This window comes from Mercenaria mercenaria, chromosome 9 (assembly GCF_021730395.1).
Source record: "Mercenaria mercenaria strain notata chromosome 9, MADL_Memer_1, whole genome shotgun sequence".
Taxonomy (NCBI): Eukaryota; Metazoa; Mollusca; class Bivalvia; order Venerida; family Veneridae; genus Mercenaria; species Mercenaria mercenaria.
Genome location: NC_069369.1, coordinates 13,404,067 through 13,424,744, shown reverse-complemented (window position 1 = coordinate 13,424,744; position 20,678 = coordinate 13,404,067). Strand labels below are relative to the sequence as shown.

The following is a 20,678-nucleotide window of genomic DNA, read 5'->3' as shown; positions in this document are numbered from 1 at the left end:
CGAGATCATAATTTGTCTTTATGCAAGTTTTCGTTACAATTCATGTTTCGTTACACGGCTTCTAATGCATAAATTAATACCGGCGACGTAATGAATGGAGAAAGGAATAGGCATTTGGCACATTTGTCTGCCGAGATGAATGGCCTAGATATAACATGAAGAAACCATTCCTTTAACTTACAGCAATTTTTAATTCCTTGGTTGAAAGAGTTGTAAGACACAAAAGAGATTTTCAAATAACCAGTCTTCCATCTTTTACTATCATCAAAGATTACGAACAAAAATACAACAACAACAACAAATGCATTATTTTTATCAAGTAGCATAAAACAGAATTGATGCAATATAGTCGGCTTTAGAGGTACATTTTATTACACACCTTTGTCTGAATTCACAATCGAATGCATATCTACACGTATAAATGTAATGTAAATTTTATGAATTTGTTCAATAGCCTGAATAAGATTGGCAGTACGGAACTAAATAAAACAATTAATGTAACGACACACATTTAATTACGTCACGAACCCGATATGAAATTCAGACGTAAGTGTATGGAAAATATTGCCGTTTCCTGAACCAATGTAACTTGATGGGGTATAGAATGCAATAATATTGTGAATTGGAAATACAAAGCAGAGTTTCTAACGAAAGGTAGCCATTAACATCTACACTGACGGAAATATGGCAACGGAACAATTATAAATGCAGTGCAAGAGAAACATTTCAACAAAAATATATTAACATATCATTGGTTTAAATAATCATGCAAGAACATAGAAACAGAACCTGTTGGCTCTTCACAAGAATGGTGGTATGTAGCACCATAATTAACGAGAGATATTCTGGGTAAAAAAATCATTTTTTTAGTTTAATCAATCATATACTGTTGTATATTTTATACACGCATGCATACATCAGATCTGTAAAAGCATTCAAACAAATACATACAAATGGGTTGCTCTACTTCCCAGAGCGGAGCCTGTATGTAAATCAAAAGTAAATGAGTTATAGTTGTTTGGTTGATTGTACAATTTTGATATTTTAAGAATTTGAATATTTCGAGGTATATGCACTGAAAAGAGATCAAAAATTATTTTGCGAGCTAACAAATACAACGTACTAAGAGGTGCAAAAACAAAATAATAAGCAAATAAACAGGCAAATGGCATTAGACTTAAGACAGTAGGTAATAGATGTCAGATAAATTAAAAGTATTGACTTGACTTGACCGTAATAAATTAAATATAGATTATCATAGATTTAAACATGTACTGAAATGAAAATATAAGTGATAATAAGAAAAATCAAATCAGAGGCTTAACTGGCTAATAACTGTACACGGTTACCAACAGGAGACATTCAAGTCGCCTAGAAGCTTCATAGCTTCCGGTAATATGGTTCGCTTCAGTCAGATACCAACATCGGTTGACTATTTTCCTCAAAAAGAGTTGGTGCGAAACTCAACCACCACATGTTGTCTGACAGTGCTGACACAATCATAGGTCTGGCTGCAGTGTTAATCCCATAAACATATATCAACTGAGTTTTATCTTTTTAACCTAACTAAAACTATGTTCTCACACAGTTATATCATTGTATACTTCTTAAAACTTTTATAAGGATGCATTATTTTTTTTTACCGAGTAGTACATGAGTTTTGACTTTATTATACTTTGTAATTCCCCCACGATCGCTTGCCATCATAATAAACGAACTTCAAAATATTCAAAGAGCTGCAAAAATCTCTAGCTATAACAAAACTAGCAAACTTTACTTCACCAAAGCTTTTTGCAAAGTATCAATAAAGTTCAACCAACATGTTGTAAGCAAGTGAACGACGACGGCAGAATAAATAAACTTTTAAATGATATCTACCCGAAACACACACTAAGGGTTGAGGACTGATTTTTCAGAAATAGATTCAACTATTTTATACAAATAAATATTCAAACACTGAGGTCCTATAAACAAATTCGGATTTGAGAAAAAACTATATGTACCAATTCTTAAGAGTGCGTGCGCGCGCGTGTGTGTGTGTGCGTGTGTTGCGTGATGTATAAGTTCCACACTAAATTGTTTCTCCATAAAAGCACTGGCTACGGATGTTGCACTGGTTTCACTTTTATATTTTTCCAGGTATTGCACGTGCTGTCCTTCACCTCGAGCCCGTTAGTCATGATGGTCTGTATCAAGTACTCCACACGATCAAATTTCTGAAATGAAGTTTAAACAAAGCTACACTCGAAACACGACTTTATAAAAGCGGATGCATAATGAAACTTTTTAGTGTCTTTCCCACGGAAGTTATAACTTGAAATCATCTTGTGAGGCTGATGAGAGGTCATGTCCAAAGTTCCTTTTCGCAAGAAATATTTCAATTGGCATATCATAGTAGGTGAGCAATGGAGTATATAGGGCAAATATTTTCAATGGTTAATTTGAAATATTTCTTTACATTTGTGAATGTTTTAGCAGATTTGACAATACACATCAATTTCTGCTCTTCAATTTGATGTAAAGATATTTATTCCAACTGAATATCTTCTTGCTTCCAATTTTGTTTTACAAGTATCACCATAATATACATTGAGAATATACTGAAAATCACTGAAATGTACAATTTCTTTCAATTTATGGGCAAATAAATATTTTTTTCCAAATATGACAACTTATTAGCACATATACAGATTTTTTTGACTTTATGAATATTATGATAACGTATTTACAACTTTAAAAAGGTAAAAGCTTCTTGCTTCCATTTAACGTCAAAGTTAACCAAGAAACTAAAAACTGGCGGTTTTCTTAAAGCTCTATTGTACTGTACAGAACTTAAGCGGTGTTAATTTTCAGAACTACACATAACATAACATAACAGAACAGAACAGAGCTTTACTTCTTCCTGCTAACTATGGAGGTTAAGAATACGAATAATCATGAATTAGATCGGACAGAAAGTTAGATATTTTTAGAGTATTTGACAACAGGAGAAAACAAGGTCTATAAGAGTCAGATTATGGAGAAGAGTGTTATCTTATTTGGCGAACAGTACAAGTTATGAGTGGGGAGTGGAATAAGTACATTTATATAATAAAAGATACAACGGGAATTCCACAGATGTTCAAATCAGGGGAATATAACAAATAGGCAAAACCATGCCTATTTTAGCTAAGAAAAAAAAAACAATTTTAAGATTGGACAGAAATAAAAGACCAAAACGTTTTAAATAGCATGCTTTCCACAACTGTATACAGTAGGATTAACCATACCTCAATGTGAACTTCGTTTTTCTCACTGGTCTATTCATGAAAAGCATGCAAAACAGACACTAATATGGCTCAGGTTTTTATTTTATGATAAAACTGTAAAATCAGTGTGACACTTCAGATTTGCTTTTCTTCTTCTTCAAAATTAACACTATTAGATAAGTAGACGGAATGAATCAAAACTATTTTTTATAACTCGATGACATTTTCTAAAGGTCTATGATGACCATATACTAGTACCATATATTCATTAATTGAAAAGCTTGTTAAAATTGGTGATCAGTCAAATAAATAACTAACATGATTGTTTAATCAAGTTTTTTCATACTACTCGAAATTTATAAATACGCCAGATACTGTATTGCTAAGATTATAGATTTCATGCTTTTAAAAAGAAAACCTCCAGGCATGTGAAGTGACATAAAAATACCGTTATATAGAGACCATACAATCTAATTAGGATTACATCTGTCTTTATATTAGTCTCGTTTTGATCAAGGAGGAAACTTGCTTTACATGTTGTTGTTTTTGTTTGTTGTTTTTTTTCCGAAATATTTGGTCGTCTCTTTATGGCGGAATTTAAAAATTCAAAACAAAAGGATATATATTTATCTATATGTATTTATTTTCTATTACATGAAAACACGAACATCATTAAGCTAGCATAATGTTTTTATATGGTTTTTACTGAAATGTTTTATATTTTTACAGAGATAATATTTTTATATGAATCTATTAAGTAGCCTGAGACGCAATTTTATTTCAATGTATTGCCCAAAGCAACACCACAATCAATGTAAAATATATTAAAGTGAATTTGATGTACGACTTTAGCTAATGTAAGGGAGGCAATCCAATCAGGAGGGAAATGCTTTAAAAAACAATCGATAATCTTAATATTTCTCACCAAAAGCTGGCCATTTTTTTTGTTTAAAGATTGAAAAATATTTTCCAAGGCCATAAAAACATTTAGGGTCGGGCCAAAAATTTAGGTTGGGTCGGGATACCGGAAACAAACAATTTTTACGCCTTACACATTTCATAAGCCATGAAACTGGATTTGATGTTTTGCTTTAATATGGTTTGATATTTAAAATGTTAAACAGTTTATGTAACGAGAACATTTAGCAATACCGTTACCCGTCATTCGTTCTATCCTTTCATCATGTAATACAACTTTATTAACTACTTTATCTCATATTCCTATATTTTAATTTTATACACCTGGAATAAAAAGTATGCGATCTAAAGTTACCTTATCTTCATATTCCTTAAAGTGATATTTATCCTTGGTTTTCATAATCATAAGTTTCTTCACAGCATTACCATCTATAAACTCTATAGTGTACTGGTGTGCTGTATCCCTGCTATTTGCAGAGTCCCGTACCAGAAAACTGCCATGCTATAAGATATGTTGACATACAATACATAAATGTTGCTTCTAACAATTTCATATACATGTGCATTGCTTCTTTTGCATAAAGACGTTGTATTTTTATATTCTTGTAAATAGCATATTTCCCTTATGGTATAAAATCTGTTAATGCACATATAATTCCAAAAAAGGAATAAATATGTAGATGATTTTGAATCATTGTCTTCCTTTAAGTAAGAAGAGTAATTTGTTAAGACCATTGTACTAGTAACATGAGTGTATCAAAATTTCAATATAAAGTAGATGCTGATGATGAACTACGGTGGCACAGAGGTGACATCCGCAACACTTTATTTATATTGTGGCCACAATTTACTAAATTGAGGCCACAACTTAGTAAATTGTGGCCACAACTTAGTAAATCGTGGCCACAATTTAGTAACTTGTGGCCACAAATTAGTAAATTGTGGCCACTAGTTAGTAAATTTTGGCCACAACTTAGTAACTTGTGGCCTCAATTTAATAACTTGTGGCCACAATTTACTAACTTGTGGCCACAAGTTACTAAATTGAGGCCACAAGTTACTAAGTTGTGGCCACAATTTAATAAGCTGTGGCCACAATTTACTAAGTTGTGGCCACAAGTTACTAAATTGTGGCCACGACTTATATCAGCCAATCGAAACTATAATAGATGGATAGACAAACGGACAGATGAATAGATGGAATGCTATACCTACGTACCTACCTACTTATTTATTTAACTTCCGGTCGTCTATCTATCTTCCATTCCTGTCTTACCCTTTGCAGTGACGTAGACATTTTATGCGTCCATTTCGTATGGTTGCTGATTTCTGCCATTTTACGTTATCTCCCTGCGACCCTTTTTGAGCGAAAACACGAGATTTAACGATTTAAATGCGGGGACGCAGGCTGAAAACTCTCTATTGAGTGGGGAAGCGGAGCGAAAGCACGATAATTACCGGGGCCAAGGGGTGAGAATTAGTAGCTGGTATGTCAGGGGTGGGGAGCGAAAACACGATAATTAGCGCTTCTTAAACATAGTATTTCCGAACCGCGTTCCGACATCCAGTTACCAAATTTCACCCCGCGATCTTGTTAAACCACATGTTTCTGCTCCTTGCCCCTATTAAATAGCGAGTTATCACGCCAGACACCTACCATTTTAACTTATAAATTTCACGTGTTTTCGCTGTGCGCGGTCACCAGGCGAAAACTCGTTATTAAACGTTTAAGCAGTGCTAATTATCGTATTTTTGCACCGCGCCCCAGACATACCAGTTACTAAATCACCTTGCGGGGTTTCGGCCTGCGTTCTCGACATTTTAACTTGCTAATTCTCGTGTTTTCGCTCGACGGGCCCGCGGGCTGAAAATATAATTTAATTGGGCTAAAACGCGAATTGACAGAATTTAGCATCCTTACAAAATGGACGTGAATAAAAGTGTCTACATCCCTGCAACGGGTTAGACAGGAACGGGAGATAGACAGACGGACAGAAAGACAAATAAATAGGTAGATAGGTATTTACCATCCAATCCATCCGTCCATCGGTCTGTCCCTCTGTCGATCCATCCATATATCTACCTTTTATTCCTGTTTAACATTTGCTGGTACGTAGACACTTTTGTGCGCTCCTATTTTGCACTCCTATACAGCAGCGAAGAAAAAAACATTCGTTTCGATTGGCTAATTCTGTCATTCCGCCTTTTATCCCTATTAAATTATATTTTCGTCTCGCGGCCACGTCGAGAGAAAACACGAGAATAAACAAGTTCAAATGTCGAGAAAGCAGGTCGAAACCCCGCCAGGGAGATTTAGTAGCTGGTATGTCTGGGGCGCGGGGCGAAAATACGATAATAAGCGCTGCTTAAACTTTTAATAGCGATTTATCGCCTGGTGACCCAGCCGGGCGAAAACACTTGAAATTTACAACTAATAATGGCAGGGGCTCGGGGTGATAACTCGCTTTATAGCGGGGCGAGGAGCGGAAACATGATAATTATCAAGATCGCGGGGTGAGATTTAGTAACTGGAATGTCGGGGCACGGTTCGAGAACACTACGTTTAAGCAGCGCTAATCTTCGTGTTTTCGCTCCCCATCCCCGGCATACCAGTTACTTATTCTCACCCAGCGACCCCTGTATTTATCTTGTTTTCGCTCCGCGTCCCTGCTAAAATAGAGTTTAAAATATAGCATTTTAACTTGTTAAAATAGAGTTTAAAATATAGCATTTTAACTTGTTAAATCTCGTGTTTTCGCTCGTCAGGTTTGCGGGGAGATAACGCAAAATGGCAGAAATCAGAAACCATACGAAATGAACGCACAAAAATGTCTACGTCACTGCAAAGTGTGATACAGGAAGGGAAGATTGACGGACGGAAGTACAAACAAATAAATTAGTAGGTACGTACGTACGTACCATCCAATCTATTCATCCGTCCGTCCGTCTATCCATCTTTTTATCGTTTCGATTGGCTAATAAGTCGTGGTCACTAAGTTGTGGCCACAATTTAATAAGTTGAGGCCACGATTTACTAAGTTGTGGCCACAATTTACTAAGTTGAGGCCACGATTTACTAAGTTGTGGCCACAATTTAAATACAGGGTTGCGGACGTCACCTCTGTGCCACCGTAATGAACTGTAAAGTTATGATCCACTCTAATTCATATACAAACACGATTTTCTGACTATTGTATTGTATCGTAAGTCAATGACGAACTTTAAGGAAATAAAAGTGTTTGTTCGAAAACAAACAATATCATTGTATAGAAACGACATTTGAACATTTCAATAAATGAACCACGACCTACCCCTTTTCCTTTCAATCTTTCTTTAGCGACATATTTTTCTATTTTTCCGTGATACCATTTGTGTTGACTTAGATCTGCTGTAGAAACAAGAACAAGCGATGTTTAAAAATAATTCGCTTCAACGCATATAAAATCTCAAACAAGATGCTTTTTTTAAACGGGTTAGTGTTACTTTCAAACAAGCAATTCCATGTGACTATGTGAATAATGGCTTGATGTTATGCTGACAACTAATAACAGAAGTTTGGACATCCAAGTTCGATCCCCGAGCACGGCGTAATTTCTCCTTAAAGTTATGAAAGAAAATCTTTGAAGTCAGCAAAGTGCAAACCAATGCTGGGAAGAAACTGACCTCTACTAAACAACTGAAATACTGTTGAAAATGGTTTCGAGCATTTTTCAAACAAACAGTGACTATGACTACAGAATCTTGTAATGTTTATATCCGGTCATCACCATCCTATCGCTGTTCTACTACTAACCTACAATCCTACCAACCTACAACCCTACCAACCTACTACCCTACCAACCTACAACCCTATCAACCTACTACCCTACCAACCTACAACCCACCAACCTACTACCCTACCAACCTACAACCCTACCAACCTACTACTCTACTAACCTACAACCTTACCAACCTAAACCCTACCAAACTACTACCCTACCAACCTACTACTCTACCACTACTACCCTACCAACCTACTACTCTTCCCCTACTACCCTACCAACCTACTACCCTACAAATCTACAACCCTACCAACCTACTACCCTACCAACCTAATTCTCTACCAACCTACAACCCTACCAACCTACTACTCTACCACTACTACCCAACCTACAATCCTACCAACCTACTACCCTTCCAACCTACAACCCTACTAACCTACTACCCTACCACCCTACCAACCTACTACTCTTTGATGCAGGCAAATGTTTTATCACTGGCGCTGTAATAAAATTACATTTTTTTTTAAAAAATCGCTTCTATAATTATTCAAAGATAAAGATAGAAATACTAACGAATGTATTATATGTAAGGCATAAGACATTTGTACCAGCTTAAAATTGATAACTGTACATTTAATTTCATGTAAAGAATGTTACCTGGTTTTGGAGGAAGTTTTGGCGGTCTAGCAGGTACTCCAGGCTTTTTCAAATATTTTTCCGGATCACTGGTTCTGGAAACCACCTTTTGCTTACTCATTTCTTTATTTTCTACAGGAGGTGCTCTCATTTTAGCAGGGTCCGATATCGACCGGTGTATTTCTTTTTCATTAGTTGCCCTAATTCCAAGCTTGTTTATTCTTGAATAAATCTCTGTCTCTAGGAGTATATGAAAAAAACATTGATAACCAAAATCTCTTGTGTCACTGATGAATGTACAATTACAGGATTAAAGTATCCTAGCTGGTGCCTTTAATTTTATATCCTATAATACAAACAGACAAGTTTTAATTATACTGCTTGAAAACCATTATTTCACCGTTTTAAGTTACTGTTAACAGTCGGAGCAATCAATGGGAAGTAATCCCAAAAAGCTCATACGTATGACAAAACTACAAATATCAAATAGCCGAAACCCACAAAAATGGAATACACATAATAGCAAATTTAAATTATTTTCAGTTTTTTTGACCCTGAGGAAATTTATCTTAGGTCCATTTCAATTTCTGGCTAAAATCGCGTGTCCTTGTTTATGTTTTTTGTTTTGTTTTTGTTGGGTTTAACGTCGAACCGACACAATTATACGTCATTCCAGTTTTAATGTTGGAGGAAGACCCCAGGTGCTCATCCGTGCATTATTTCATCACGGACGGGCACCTGGGTAGAAACACTGACCTTCCGTAAGCCAGTCGGATGGCTTCCTCACATGAAGAATTCAACCCCTCTAGTGAGGCTCGAATCCACAGGTGAGGGGCAAGTGATTTGAAGTCAACGACCTTAACCACTCGGCCACAGCGGCCCCTCGCGTGTTCTTGTTCTCGACATTCTGACAGCATTTTTATCATGAAATAACCATATCTCAGAATCAGTCATAAAGTAAGGTTACACATCATATCTACTTTGAGCTAGGGAATTTACTTGTGTGACTACTTGCCTAAAACATTACACCTAATGTTTTCCTCTTTTTTGTTAAACAAAGTCCTTTAAAAAGGTTTCAGCTTAGTATTGCAGTTGATAGTAACAAAAAAGCAGTCATTTCAGTCATTTAATGTGTTTATGCCTAAGTGCATGGTATCAATTTTCGTTTTTTTCCTAAAATCTATTTATTAAAGGGAATTCCTATAGTTTTTTTATGCGCATCTTTCTCCGCAGCCGACACTTTATATGGAAAACTGAAGTGAAGTCAACATTTGTTGAAACATGTGACAGAGAATCTTAAATATGAGGAATCTTGAACGAAATAACATTTTTGATAAGTTTTTATCAGTAATCAAATGGTGATACGGGTTTATGTTATATTAACAAGTATCCTGCCTGACAGGTATCTTGCCATTTTTGTGGTTGTGTTTTCACATCGCATTTTAGTAAAAGACAGTGTTGTTCAGATAATGTAAGACAATTGACTTAGTACTGATAAGGCAATACCATCTTTCAGATTATTTAGTATTCAATTATAGAAAGAATTAAGAATTTTTAAAACTTTTTTTTAACTTCTAGCAGACATACATGTAATCAATTTGGCAAGGTTCGCCCCATTTTCCATCCGAAGAGGTGTTGTATTCTAGCGGTCTTAACAAAAAAATTAGCCTGGTGACCCATACATTTTTAGCCATTTTTATGCTCACAATACAATTATCTATACACAAGAAAAACAGGAAACAATTCTATGAAAGAGTTTTTTTAAAATCTAAAAAAATATTCTTCACTATGGGTATTTTAGTATTTTTCATTGAAAAAAGTTCACAAAAGTGAATATGAAACAATATTCATTTTTTAATTATTGTAAGGATATTAAAGATATAGTATTACAAATATGATTATGATATCAAATAAGTATATAATAAAATTTGTAAAAAGAATAAACCTTATTGTGCTGTCTTGATGTATATTTTGGTTGGTATTTATAAAAAAGCAGAAAATCATGAAAATGTTGAAAAATCGCTGGCAGTTTCAGCAACAGTGGGTGTGTTCAAAACAATTTTTTACAAAAACAAGCCTGGTGACCCATTGTTTTTATTTGTTCATTGGTTTCAGCACAAATTTTCCTATCATATATGTGAATTTGAAAAAATTCTATGAAAGGAAAAAAACTATAGGAATTCTCTTTAACTCACCACCTTCGTCTGCTTTATGTTCTTCTATAGGGGAGTCGTAGCATGGATCGCCTGACTGCCCGAATGTTGAAGCCTCGCGTTCTTCCAGTTCCTTGACACGTGGTCGACGATATTGTTGTATATCCGGTGGAATTTCAGTATAATCTTCATTTATTTCAACTGTAAAGTGAAAACAGTGTAGTTCTGCATGTAACAACATCCCATGCAGATAAGGAACAACTGGTCTTATACAAACTGGCTGTAAGGACCGTTATGCGGCTTAAAAATTGACGGTAACTTGAGACCATTATGCAGCTTAAAAATTGACTATAAAGACCATTATGCAGCTTAAAAATAGACGGTAAAGGCCATTATGCAGCTTAAAAATTGACGGTAAATACCATTATCATATACGTTACTATAAACAGTAACAAAAGAACCGTTTTAAACGGTCATTACGGCTCTATTCACGAATCCATAATGGCACAGTGCGTCTCACGCGCCATAATCATAATGGCCCCGGATAACCGGAACGTCAGCGCGTTCTGACGTTGACGTCATGTAGCAACGTCATTATGGCGGGGGAAAGGGCGCTGATCGATTGTCAAATATTGATGGCACTGTTGATGAAAAAATCAATACAAATGATGCTTCTGCCCCAAAAGTTTGTAGAAAAAATATGTAAAATGAAAATACCAAGATGAATATGAAGCGAATGTATATAATAACAAGAGGACCATGATGTTCCTGAATCGCTCACCTGTCCCCACATGGCCTAGTTTTGAACTGAGTATGACATCATTTTTTCTATTATTTGACATAGTGACCTAGTTTTGAGCTCATGTGACCCAGTTTTGAACTTGACCTAGATATCATCAAGATAAAAATTTTGACCAATTTTCATGAAGATCCATTGAAAAATATGGCCTCTAGAGAGGTCACAAGGTTTTTCTATTATTTGACCTAATGACCTAGTTTTTGAAGGCACGTGACCCAGTTTTGAACTTGACCCAGATATCATCAAGGTGAACATTCTCACCAATTTTCATGAATATCTTTTGAAAAATATGGCCTCTAGAGAGGTCACAAGGTTTTTCTATTTTTATATCTACTGACCTAGTTTTTGTCCGCACGTGACCCACTTTCAAACTTTATCTAGATATCATCAAGGTGAAAATTCAGACCAATTTTCATGAAGAGCCATCGAAAAATATGGCCTCTAGAGAGGTCAAAAGATTTTTCTATTTTTAGACCTACTGACCTAGTTTTTGACCGCAGCTGACCCAGTTTCAAACTTGACCTAGATATCATCAAGATGAACATTCAGCCCAACTTTCATACAGATCCCATGAAAAATATGGCCTCTAGAGAGGTCACAAGGTTTTCTTATTATTTGACCTACTGACCTAGTTTTTGATGGCACGTGACCCAGTTTTGATCTTGACCTAGACATCATCAAGTAAAACATTCCAACTAATTTTCATGAAGATCCATTCAAAAGTATGGCCTCTAGAGAGGTCACAACGTTTTTCTATTTTTAGACCTACTGACCTAGTTTTAGACCGCAGTTGATCCAGTTTCAAACTTGACCTAGATATCATCAAGATAAACATTCAGACCAACTTTCATACAGATCCCTGAAAATATGGCCTCTAGAGAGGTCAGAAGGTTTTTTTTATTATTTGACCTACTGATCTAGTTTTTGACGGCACGTAACCCAGTTTCGATCTTCACCTAGATATCATCAAGGTGAACATTCTGACTAGCTTTCATGAAGATCCATTGAAAAGTATGGCCTCTAGAGAGGTCACAAGGTGTTTCTATTTTTAGACCTACTGACCTAGTTTTAGACCGCACGTGACCCAGTTTCAACTTGACCTAGATATCATCAAGATGAACATTCAGACCAACTTTCATAAAGATCCCATGAAAAATGTGACCTCTAGAGTGGTCACAAGCAAAAGTTTACGGAAGGACGCACGGACGGACGGACGACGGACGCTGCGCGATCACAAAAGCTCACCTTGTCACTTTGTGACATGTGATCTAAAAAGGTCAATAAACGACTGGTTGTGCCTTCTTGCCATAATGGCACAACTAGTTTCATAATGGCCCTCGGGCTAAATCCCTCGGGCAATTATGACACTAAGTGTGCCATTATGGCAAGAAGGCACAACCAAGCCGTATATTAACCTCTTATTATGCAGCTTAAAAATTGACGGTAAAGACCATTATGCAGCTAAAAAATTGACGGTAAAGACCGTTATGCAGCTTAAAAATTGACGGTAAAGACCATTATGCAGCTTAAAAATGACTATAAAGACCGTCATCGGCTTTTTACAAAACCAGAAAAAAAAAGGTTCAAAGCTCTTAACTTTCAGAGCTGTATAGTTAATAATAAATTTTACGAAGACTAGTGATTACGTCAAGGTCCTTAGGGTTTATGGCACTATTTAAGCAGTCAACTAAACTATGGCTGACGCCTTGTCCTTCCATATTCTTTGCGTAAGGGCAGAAGATCATTAAACTAGAAAATTATAAGTGCTTACCTAGTGCTAGATTTGAAGAGATGTAACTGTAGACAGACTCCTCCTTTTCATACTCCCAGTCACAAATACTCATATCGAAATCATTTCCTTTATTTTTTAAAAAATCTATCACCTTGTCATGACTCAGAATCGGGGAATCCTTTAGACTTTCAGGGTTTAGTACGCCATGTTGATTCCATTTTTCAAACTTTATCATTAAAGAGTCACCTCGTTCTTTTATACTGATTGTGTTATACGGTTCCTCGTCGTCTTCTGGTGTGTCAAATTCATAATATTTTTCGTTACTTATATCTCCCATGTCCGAGTTTTCAGTTGGTTCACGTCGGCCAATCTTTCCTTCAACATAACTGTCGTTACGTGGAATGTTCGCAACATAATCATTTTCCCGTCTTACCCCGCTGTGTATATGATTTTCGAACACATTATCCGACAATGACGTCACATCTGACATGTCGTCAGATTGTAACTGACTCCGGCGTTTTATTTCTAACCAAACTGTAAAATAGAAAAAAGACTGGCTACTAAAGGTACATGTAGATTTCTAAATGATTATGTTTAGCATGGGTTGTCATCTTTACCTCATCAGCATTCACTCTAGGCTGATCAATACTGATGGAAGCAGCACCGTCTAGGCAGGTACTGATGGAAACAGCACCAGTCTAGGCAGATACTGATGGAAGCAGCACCAGTCTAGGCAGATACTGATGGAAGCAGCACCAGTCTAGGCTGATAATGATGGAAGCAGCACCAGTCTAGGCAGATACTGACGGAAGCAGCACCAGTCTAGGCTGATACTGATTGAAGCAGCACCAGTCTAGGCAGATACTGATGGAAGCAATGAGCACCAATTGAACAAACATCGGGATATCATCTGCGAACAGGAACTAAACACGGATCACTGGCGTTGTAGTCAAATCTGCTGACTACTGTATACAGACTTCTTTGGAGTATTCTTCAGCTTCTTAAAACTTACACATCCGGAATAGATCTAGCTCTACTACGGAGATGTAGTTTATAAAATTCAGAAAATTAAACATAGTCCTTATTGTAATCAGATGTTTGTAAAATGTGTTAACAAGTTTATCATGCGAAAATCGCGAAGCACAGTGTAAGTTTAGTGATAGACCCCTCTACAGTTAATCGCTGCGCTTTCCTATTTGATAATGCGATGACTAATAAAGTGTAAGACTCCTTGATGCTTTTCTCCTAAATTCTACATAAAAGGAGGGAGTAGAACTTTGTCTTGCAGCTTTCTTAGTCGTGCCCTTTAAAGTTAGGCTCGTGGTGCTCTGATTTCAGACAAGCTCTACCTTAGATTTACCATAATTTTATGTTTTACTTTTTATGATCTGGTATTTTTTCCTTTCTCAGCTGGAAATGATTTCATTTACATTGTGCTGTCTAACTTGTTGAAAACAGGGTAAGTGCGAGGTTGGCATGTCTTGTTTGTTGTTAGCGTTTTTTTTTGCCTCTTTCTCCTCACTCCCACCCCACTCCCCCAAAAAATATGGCCAGGTGCTACAAGATATACATGAAAACATAAAATAAGCATCTTTGTGTAAATATAAACTGTTGTATGTGTACACACTATAGCAACGTACGTGTAAAAGTAAATACAGTTGCCACTGAAAAACTGAGTTTTGTCCAACAAAATTGAAACTAGATATGACATTTGCTTATGACTGCAGATCTGCACACACATTTAGTTCATATATATAGCCAACCCATATATATTTGATGAGGCTTGTATACATTTAAATCAATCTCTTTTTGAAAAAAATGCTTTACTGAAGATGAGTACAGTAGGCCTACAAAGTAATTAAGGTATCTGACTACATACCTTCACCCTCACTGTCTAGAGGTATGATGCCCTTGTTAACTGGATCAATGAGCTGGCACAGGTTAGAACTCAAATTTAGATGTACAATAACATTCTTATTACCAACTTGTTTATAATAGATTTCAGATTTGGTTTCTTTTGGTTCATAGATAAGCATGAGATTTCTGTCCCCTTCTTGAACATAGCGTGCGTAAACCTTCTCAGGCCTACTGTAAGGTCTCGGGCTATCGTTCCTCGGCGGTATATACGGCGCCTTAGGCTCAGTATCACTTGATCTGTTATCCAAATTATCATTTAGAAGCTTTGCTTTGTTATTGTCATATGTATTTGTAGCGGAAATGTCATAACCATGGTGACTAGGATCTACTTTAGCTTCTATAAGCCTCTTAGCTTCCTCTAATTCCTTCTCAAAAATTGACAACGTGTAACGCCGATTTCTCCGCTTCTGGAAATATAAAAATACTACTGTAATATGGCGATAGTCCTAAAATACAAATATAGTCGCACAGACTGACGAGATCAAACTGGCGAGGTACACTAATAAACTCATTATAAGTTTGTTTGACGTCACGGAATATCACTGGGGATAGCAAGAGATAGAGACGGTGCTGACAAAATAACAAGGATAAAGGATTGGGCATATAAAGTCAGCAAAAGTTTTAGAAACCCTTTGACGAGGACAGTGTTTTCGCATGAGGCCCAGCTTGGCAGCTTCACACATTTATTAGAACAAGGAAAATGTCTCTAGAGCTTTGACAAAGTGAACTTCCGTTTATCACACTGAATGAAATGAAAGCCTTCCAGACTCTAAATACATTTTCTGCTTTAAATAACTGCGAAAACGTCAATGTTGCAAAATTTACATGTGTGGTCAGTAAGGCAATGGTCGAAACGTATAATACCTGTACATCTTAAAGTTTAGGGGTATATCATCAAAACACAGAAATATTTGGTAAACAAACAATATCTTGTCAATTACATGTTCTACCGTAATGTCCCGTGTGGCTGGATACCTAACTATTCTAAAAAAGTTGCCCCCTTTAAATATGAATGCCAGTTGTGAAGAATTGCTGAAAATTACGTTCCACCAAATTATGTGAAATTTCAGTACTGTGACATTATTGCAAATACTTAAAAACGAAGATAATTATGTAACATTTCTTTTGAAAATGTTATGTAACAGTTCTTTGAAAATGTTATGTAACAGTTCTTTGAAAATGTAAAGTTTTTAAAGGAATACAATGTAAATGGACCGGGTCTAAGTAGTAGGTGGTACATTTACAGATAATCTATAAATACATATTTTTTAGTCTTTAGATTTACAGGTTCAGTGTATGAAAACTGCTGCAATCACATTTGGCCTCAAAATCCTAGCTTGAAATTAATTGAGTTTATAGTATGCATAAAGAAAGGTCAGTTCTGAATTTCAATCATTACAGTTAACTTCAAATTTTCTGATTTTCTGAAAAAGCAAAAAAAAAAAAAAAAAAAAAAAAAAAAGTCAAAGTCAGCAAATGACTGAAACTCACAAATGAACATCATTTATGCATACTATCAATATACTAATTATACTGGGCGTCATTGAAAAGTTACAACTTAATATATACCTCTTTATTTTTTTTACTTTTTCATGGCCTGTGCGCGGTCTATTACTCATAGACCCTGTCTGATCATGTCTCCTAACCCATTTCATGACTGCCAGGTGAGAACAGCACATACGACGTGCAATTTCACGACATGAAAGTTCGGCGTCAACCATGCCAATTGCCTGATGACGTTGATCGTACCTTAAACGTTGCATTCTTTTGTCTGATGGCGTGGATCGTGCCTTAAACGTGGCATTCTTGGCAAAGATATTCTGTTTTTTAACGTATTCCTTTTAGACTGTCGACTAACTTTCAAGTGCGATGAATGATTTAAGATAGAATTTTCGTACATGTCGACATTGCTCGAAAAAGTCATTTTGCACGTGCAGCCCGTGCCTCAAATGGAGTTCGTCGAATTTGACAAATCTTTACACCAGTGACGTCTCAGTTGCGACAAAAATGTTGTTAATTTATGCTTTTAACACGGTCCAATGCGATTTTTAAAATATAAGGGCCATTAGGATGGTAACTTTTTAGTGACGCTGAGTATAATTTCAAACTGCGATTTTGAGAACAAATGTAAATGCAGCAGTTTTCATACAAACAATCTGTAAATACACCACTTTGTTAGACCTGTTGAGAGTGATATACATGTTTTATATGCTGTTCAATTTTCACATAATTTAATAAAAACAACCCTTTCTTTCTATGATCTGGTGTTGTTCGATATTTTTTTCTACCGTTAACTACTGAGCGGGAAGTTAAATAGGATGATTGTGCACTCTAGACCAGGATATATATTTTTTATATAAGCGGATATGTCCACACCTTACCTTATAACACCATCATGTAACTTAAACTTTAAAGGGAATGTTTAAGAAACCGCAATCTGGAAAAAAAAACATCTAATAATATTTAAATTGCAACTATCCAACGGCGACTACGGTGTGATATTGAGACTTGATACTTCAGTAACTGCATTATAATTTCCCCATCTATACAATAATAATTATCTGATTTTATATACTTCTCAAAACAAAAATATGCGTACTTCCGATGATATGCGATATTTATGACTGATGCAGTATAACAGGTGTAACATATTACATTCCACGTGATGGTCGACCGTAATTTCAAAACCGTTGCGATGGTTAACATGATAAACAGTTGTTAAATATTTAAGCATATACATTTAAATGGCATACTACAAAACATGGAGTGGAGTCGTGGAGTGGAGTCATGGAGTGGAGTCGTGGAGTGGAGTCAAAATTGGAGTGGAGTCATGGAGTTGAGTCAAATTTGGAGTGGAGTGGAGTCAAAATTGAAGTGGAGTCATGGAGTGGAGTCAAAATTGGAGTGGAGTCATGGAGCGGAGTCAAATTTGTTTTATCAATAATATTTATTTATTGATATTTTTATAACTATTCAACATAATAATGCTTTTGTCTTACATTGATTGTAGCCACACGGAACAGAGGGCTTGGTCAAATTGTTAATTGTCAGTATATTTTATCTCATTGTTTTTGAAGAGATTTTAAAGCATCACATAGATATGAAATACAATTTTATTTATTTGAGAACGGTTGTAAACAAATCAAAAGGCGGTCAACCCATGGGAACATATTCAAATAGACCACAGTATAAAATACTGGTAAAAAGTAATAACCAAGTTTCCAAAACTAAGTTCCAACTGAACAACTGTAGGAGCATGTTCTAATTACTACTTGATGTATTCTCTGATGGGTTGGGTATAATAATAGACATTATTTTTCATAACCTTTATCAGTGAACAAATATAACACTCCTCATCAGTGTTTTTTTTTTTATTGAAGTTTGTTGTTTTTGTTGTTTTACTTAACAAATTTTTCACTTGACCTTAGATCATTTTCAAAATTTGTCGACAGATTTATTATGAGAACCTGTCAGTCCCATTCTAAATACCAAAAAATCAATTAACAAGTTTAATTATCTTATTAGATGAATTATTTCAGCAGCATTTAATTTAAAATAAACAAGAGTAATTTATGAGTCAGATAAAATTTAGATATTTAAACTTGTTACATTAAAATTTAATATTTGTGATTACGGTATGCATTATTAGTGTTTGAAATTGTTTATGTCCACTGATATTGAAATATTGACTACCGTTTAGCTCGGGTAAATAAAAAAAAACAAGTAGCAGGCATGTTGGTGTGTTAAATTCATTAATTTTATTGCTGACAAAATTTCTATTGTATCAACCCGCGACCTGCAGCCCGAAGCCCGCAATTTTGTGTACATGTATATATTTTGCGGGCTGCAGTTTGCTAAAATGAAACATTTTTCCATTATAGCAACCCACAATTTAGTGTTACTGTATTAAATGGTTGCACATTTTTACTCGAAAAATGAGGAGTTGAGTACAATAAGCCCCTGCAATTTTGTCAGGTGTGATGTTGATCGTTGAAAAAATTCTTGTATTTTAAGTTTACACTAATTTCTTTATTTTCGATTGCGAAACAAGTTCTTACAACTTAAAATTAATCGCTCGCGAGACTCATTTCAGATGGAATTATTTAACCTCGAGTTAAGATGTTTTAGTTGTCTTGTAAAATGAAAAACGCAATAAGTATTTAAAAACAAACTCAAACTCAAACTCATCACAAATTGCTGTATCTTGTACAAAAATGATAGAATTTTGAGATTTCACAAGTTATTCTATTATTCTAAGACCTGGATGCCCAGGTCAAACCGAAGTTATGATTATTTTTTGATATGCTCCAGTAACCAGCGTGTACACCTCATTCAAATAATTATTTTTTATAATTTGGCTTTAACGATTTTTTTATTCCGATGTTACTTTGTTCCCAAAAAATTGCTTTACAGTGTAAAACCGCACTGAAAAATAACCACCGGTTAAGGAACTACACGTGGAGTAGCATTATTTATTGAATGACCCTCGTATTTCTGAGCGTCAAAAAGAATCCATCTGTTTAGCGTACACAAATTTTAGCAAATTTCTGATTTCCTGACTTATGTAATGATAACACATTGTTATGGTACATTACAATTTTATTTACAAATATTAGCGAATTTTTACAATTTGCCAAAATTTCCACCTTGCTAGGTTTACCACTTCTACGGCATGTTTCTGCGCATCCAAAACTGTCTATTACTTGGATTTTTCATTAAATGCTACAAATTTTTTTCATCATTTTTAATTGGAATTGACACCACTATGGTAATGCACAACCTTTCTCCTGTCACTTAAAATGAAAATTAATGTAGGCAACAACCATCCAATATACACTAATTAAACCTTTAAATATTTAATCAACCGCATGGTAGGTGTTAGAAATACATGAAACTAGAACATAGATATAGACACTACATTTATTTTTTCAGAAATATATTATATATATATACTGACTCGCATTTTCTCTAAAGGGCAATAAATCAATTTTTTTGTTAACAGGAATTTAGATGGAGCTCACAGGCTTAATACAACATTTCAAAATTTTGACTCAATTTCTCCACTCCAAATTTGACTCCACTCCAAAATTTGACTCCACTCCAAACTTGACTCCACTCCACGACTCCACTCCAATTTTGACTCCACTCCACCACTCCACTCCATGACTCCACTCCACGACCCCACTCCATGTTTTGTAGTATGCCCATTTAAATAAACGTACTAACATATTATGGTTTCGACAACGGAAAAGAGATATGACAATGTAATAATGCACTTGTTTTCAAACATGTACAGGAACGCTTAATTGACAAAAAAAAAAAAAAAATAAAAAAATTGGATCTCATAGAATCAATAAATCAGTGTTTTTTATGAATACTATGTCATGTGTGTGTAAATATTTAGGTTTCAGGTATATATGCACTAAACTGTCAGATCATTGATTAACAACTTCTAAAAAGTGGCATTTCAATGCATGTGTATCTTACTGAAATTGCATGGCAGACCTATGACTG

General features: G+C 35.4%; 1 protein-coding gene across 7 annotated transcripts in view; it reads right to left on the bottom strand.

Moving 5' to 3' along the window:
* Positions 1-237: 237 nt before the first annotated feature.
* Positions 238-20,678, bottom strand: part of LOC123546498 (uncharacterized) — a 38,464-nt gene continuing 18,023 nt past the window's right edge. For 4 of the 7 annotated variants that reach the window (XM_053550844.1, XM_053550846.1, XM_053550839.1 and 1 more), the window contains exons 3-10: positions 15,127-15,571; positions 13,287-13,781; positions 10,759-10,917; positions 8,585-8,803; positions 7,478-7,554; positions 4,522-4,668; positions 3,270-3,299; positions 238-2,216 (exon numbers count right to left, since the gene is read on the bottom strand). In XM_053550844.1, coding sequence (XP_053406819.1) covers positions 2,100-2,216; positions 3,270-3,299; positions 4,522-4,668; positions 7,478-7,554; positions 8,585-8,803; positions 10,759-10,917; positions 13,287-13,781; positions 15,127-15,571 — 1,689 coding nt within the window. In that variant the 3' untranslated portion in view covers positions 238-2,099. The remainder of the gene's footprint in view (positions 2,217-3,269; positions 3,300-4,521; positions 4,669-7,477; positions 7,555-8,584; positions 8,804-10,758; positions 10,918-13,286; positions 13,782-15,126; positions 15,572-20,678) is intronic. The other 3 variants (XM_053550842.1, XM_053550841.1, XM_053550843.1) reach the window with 3 other exon arrangements.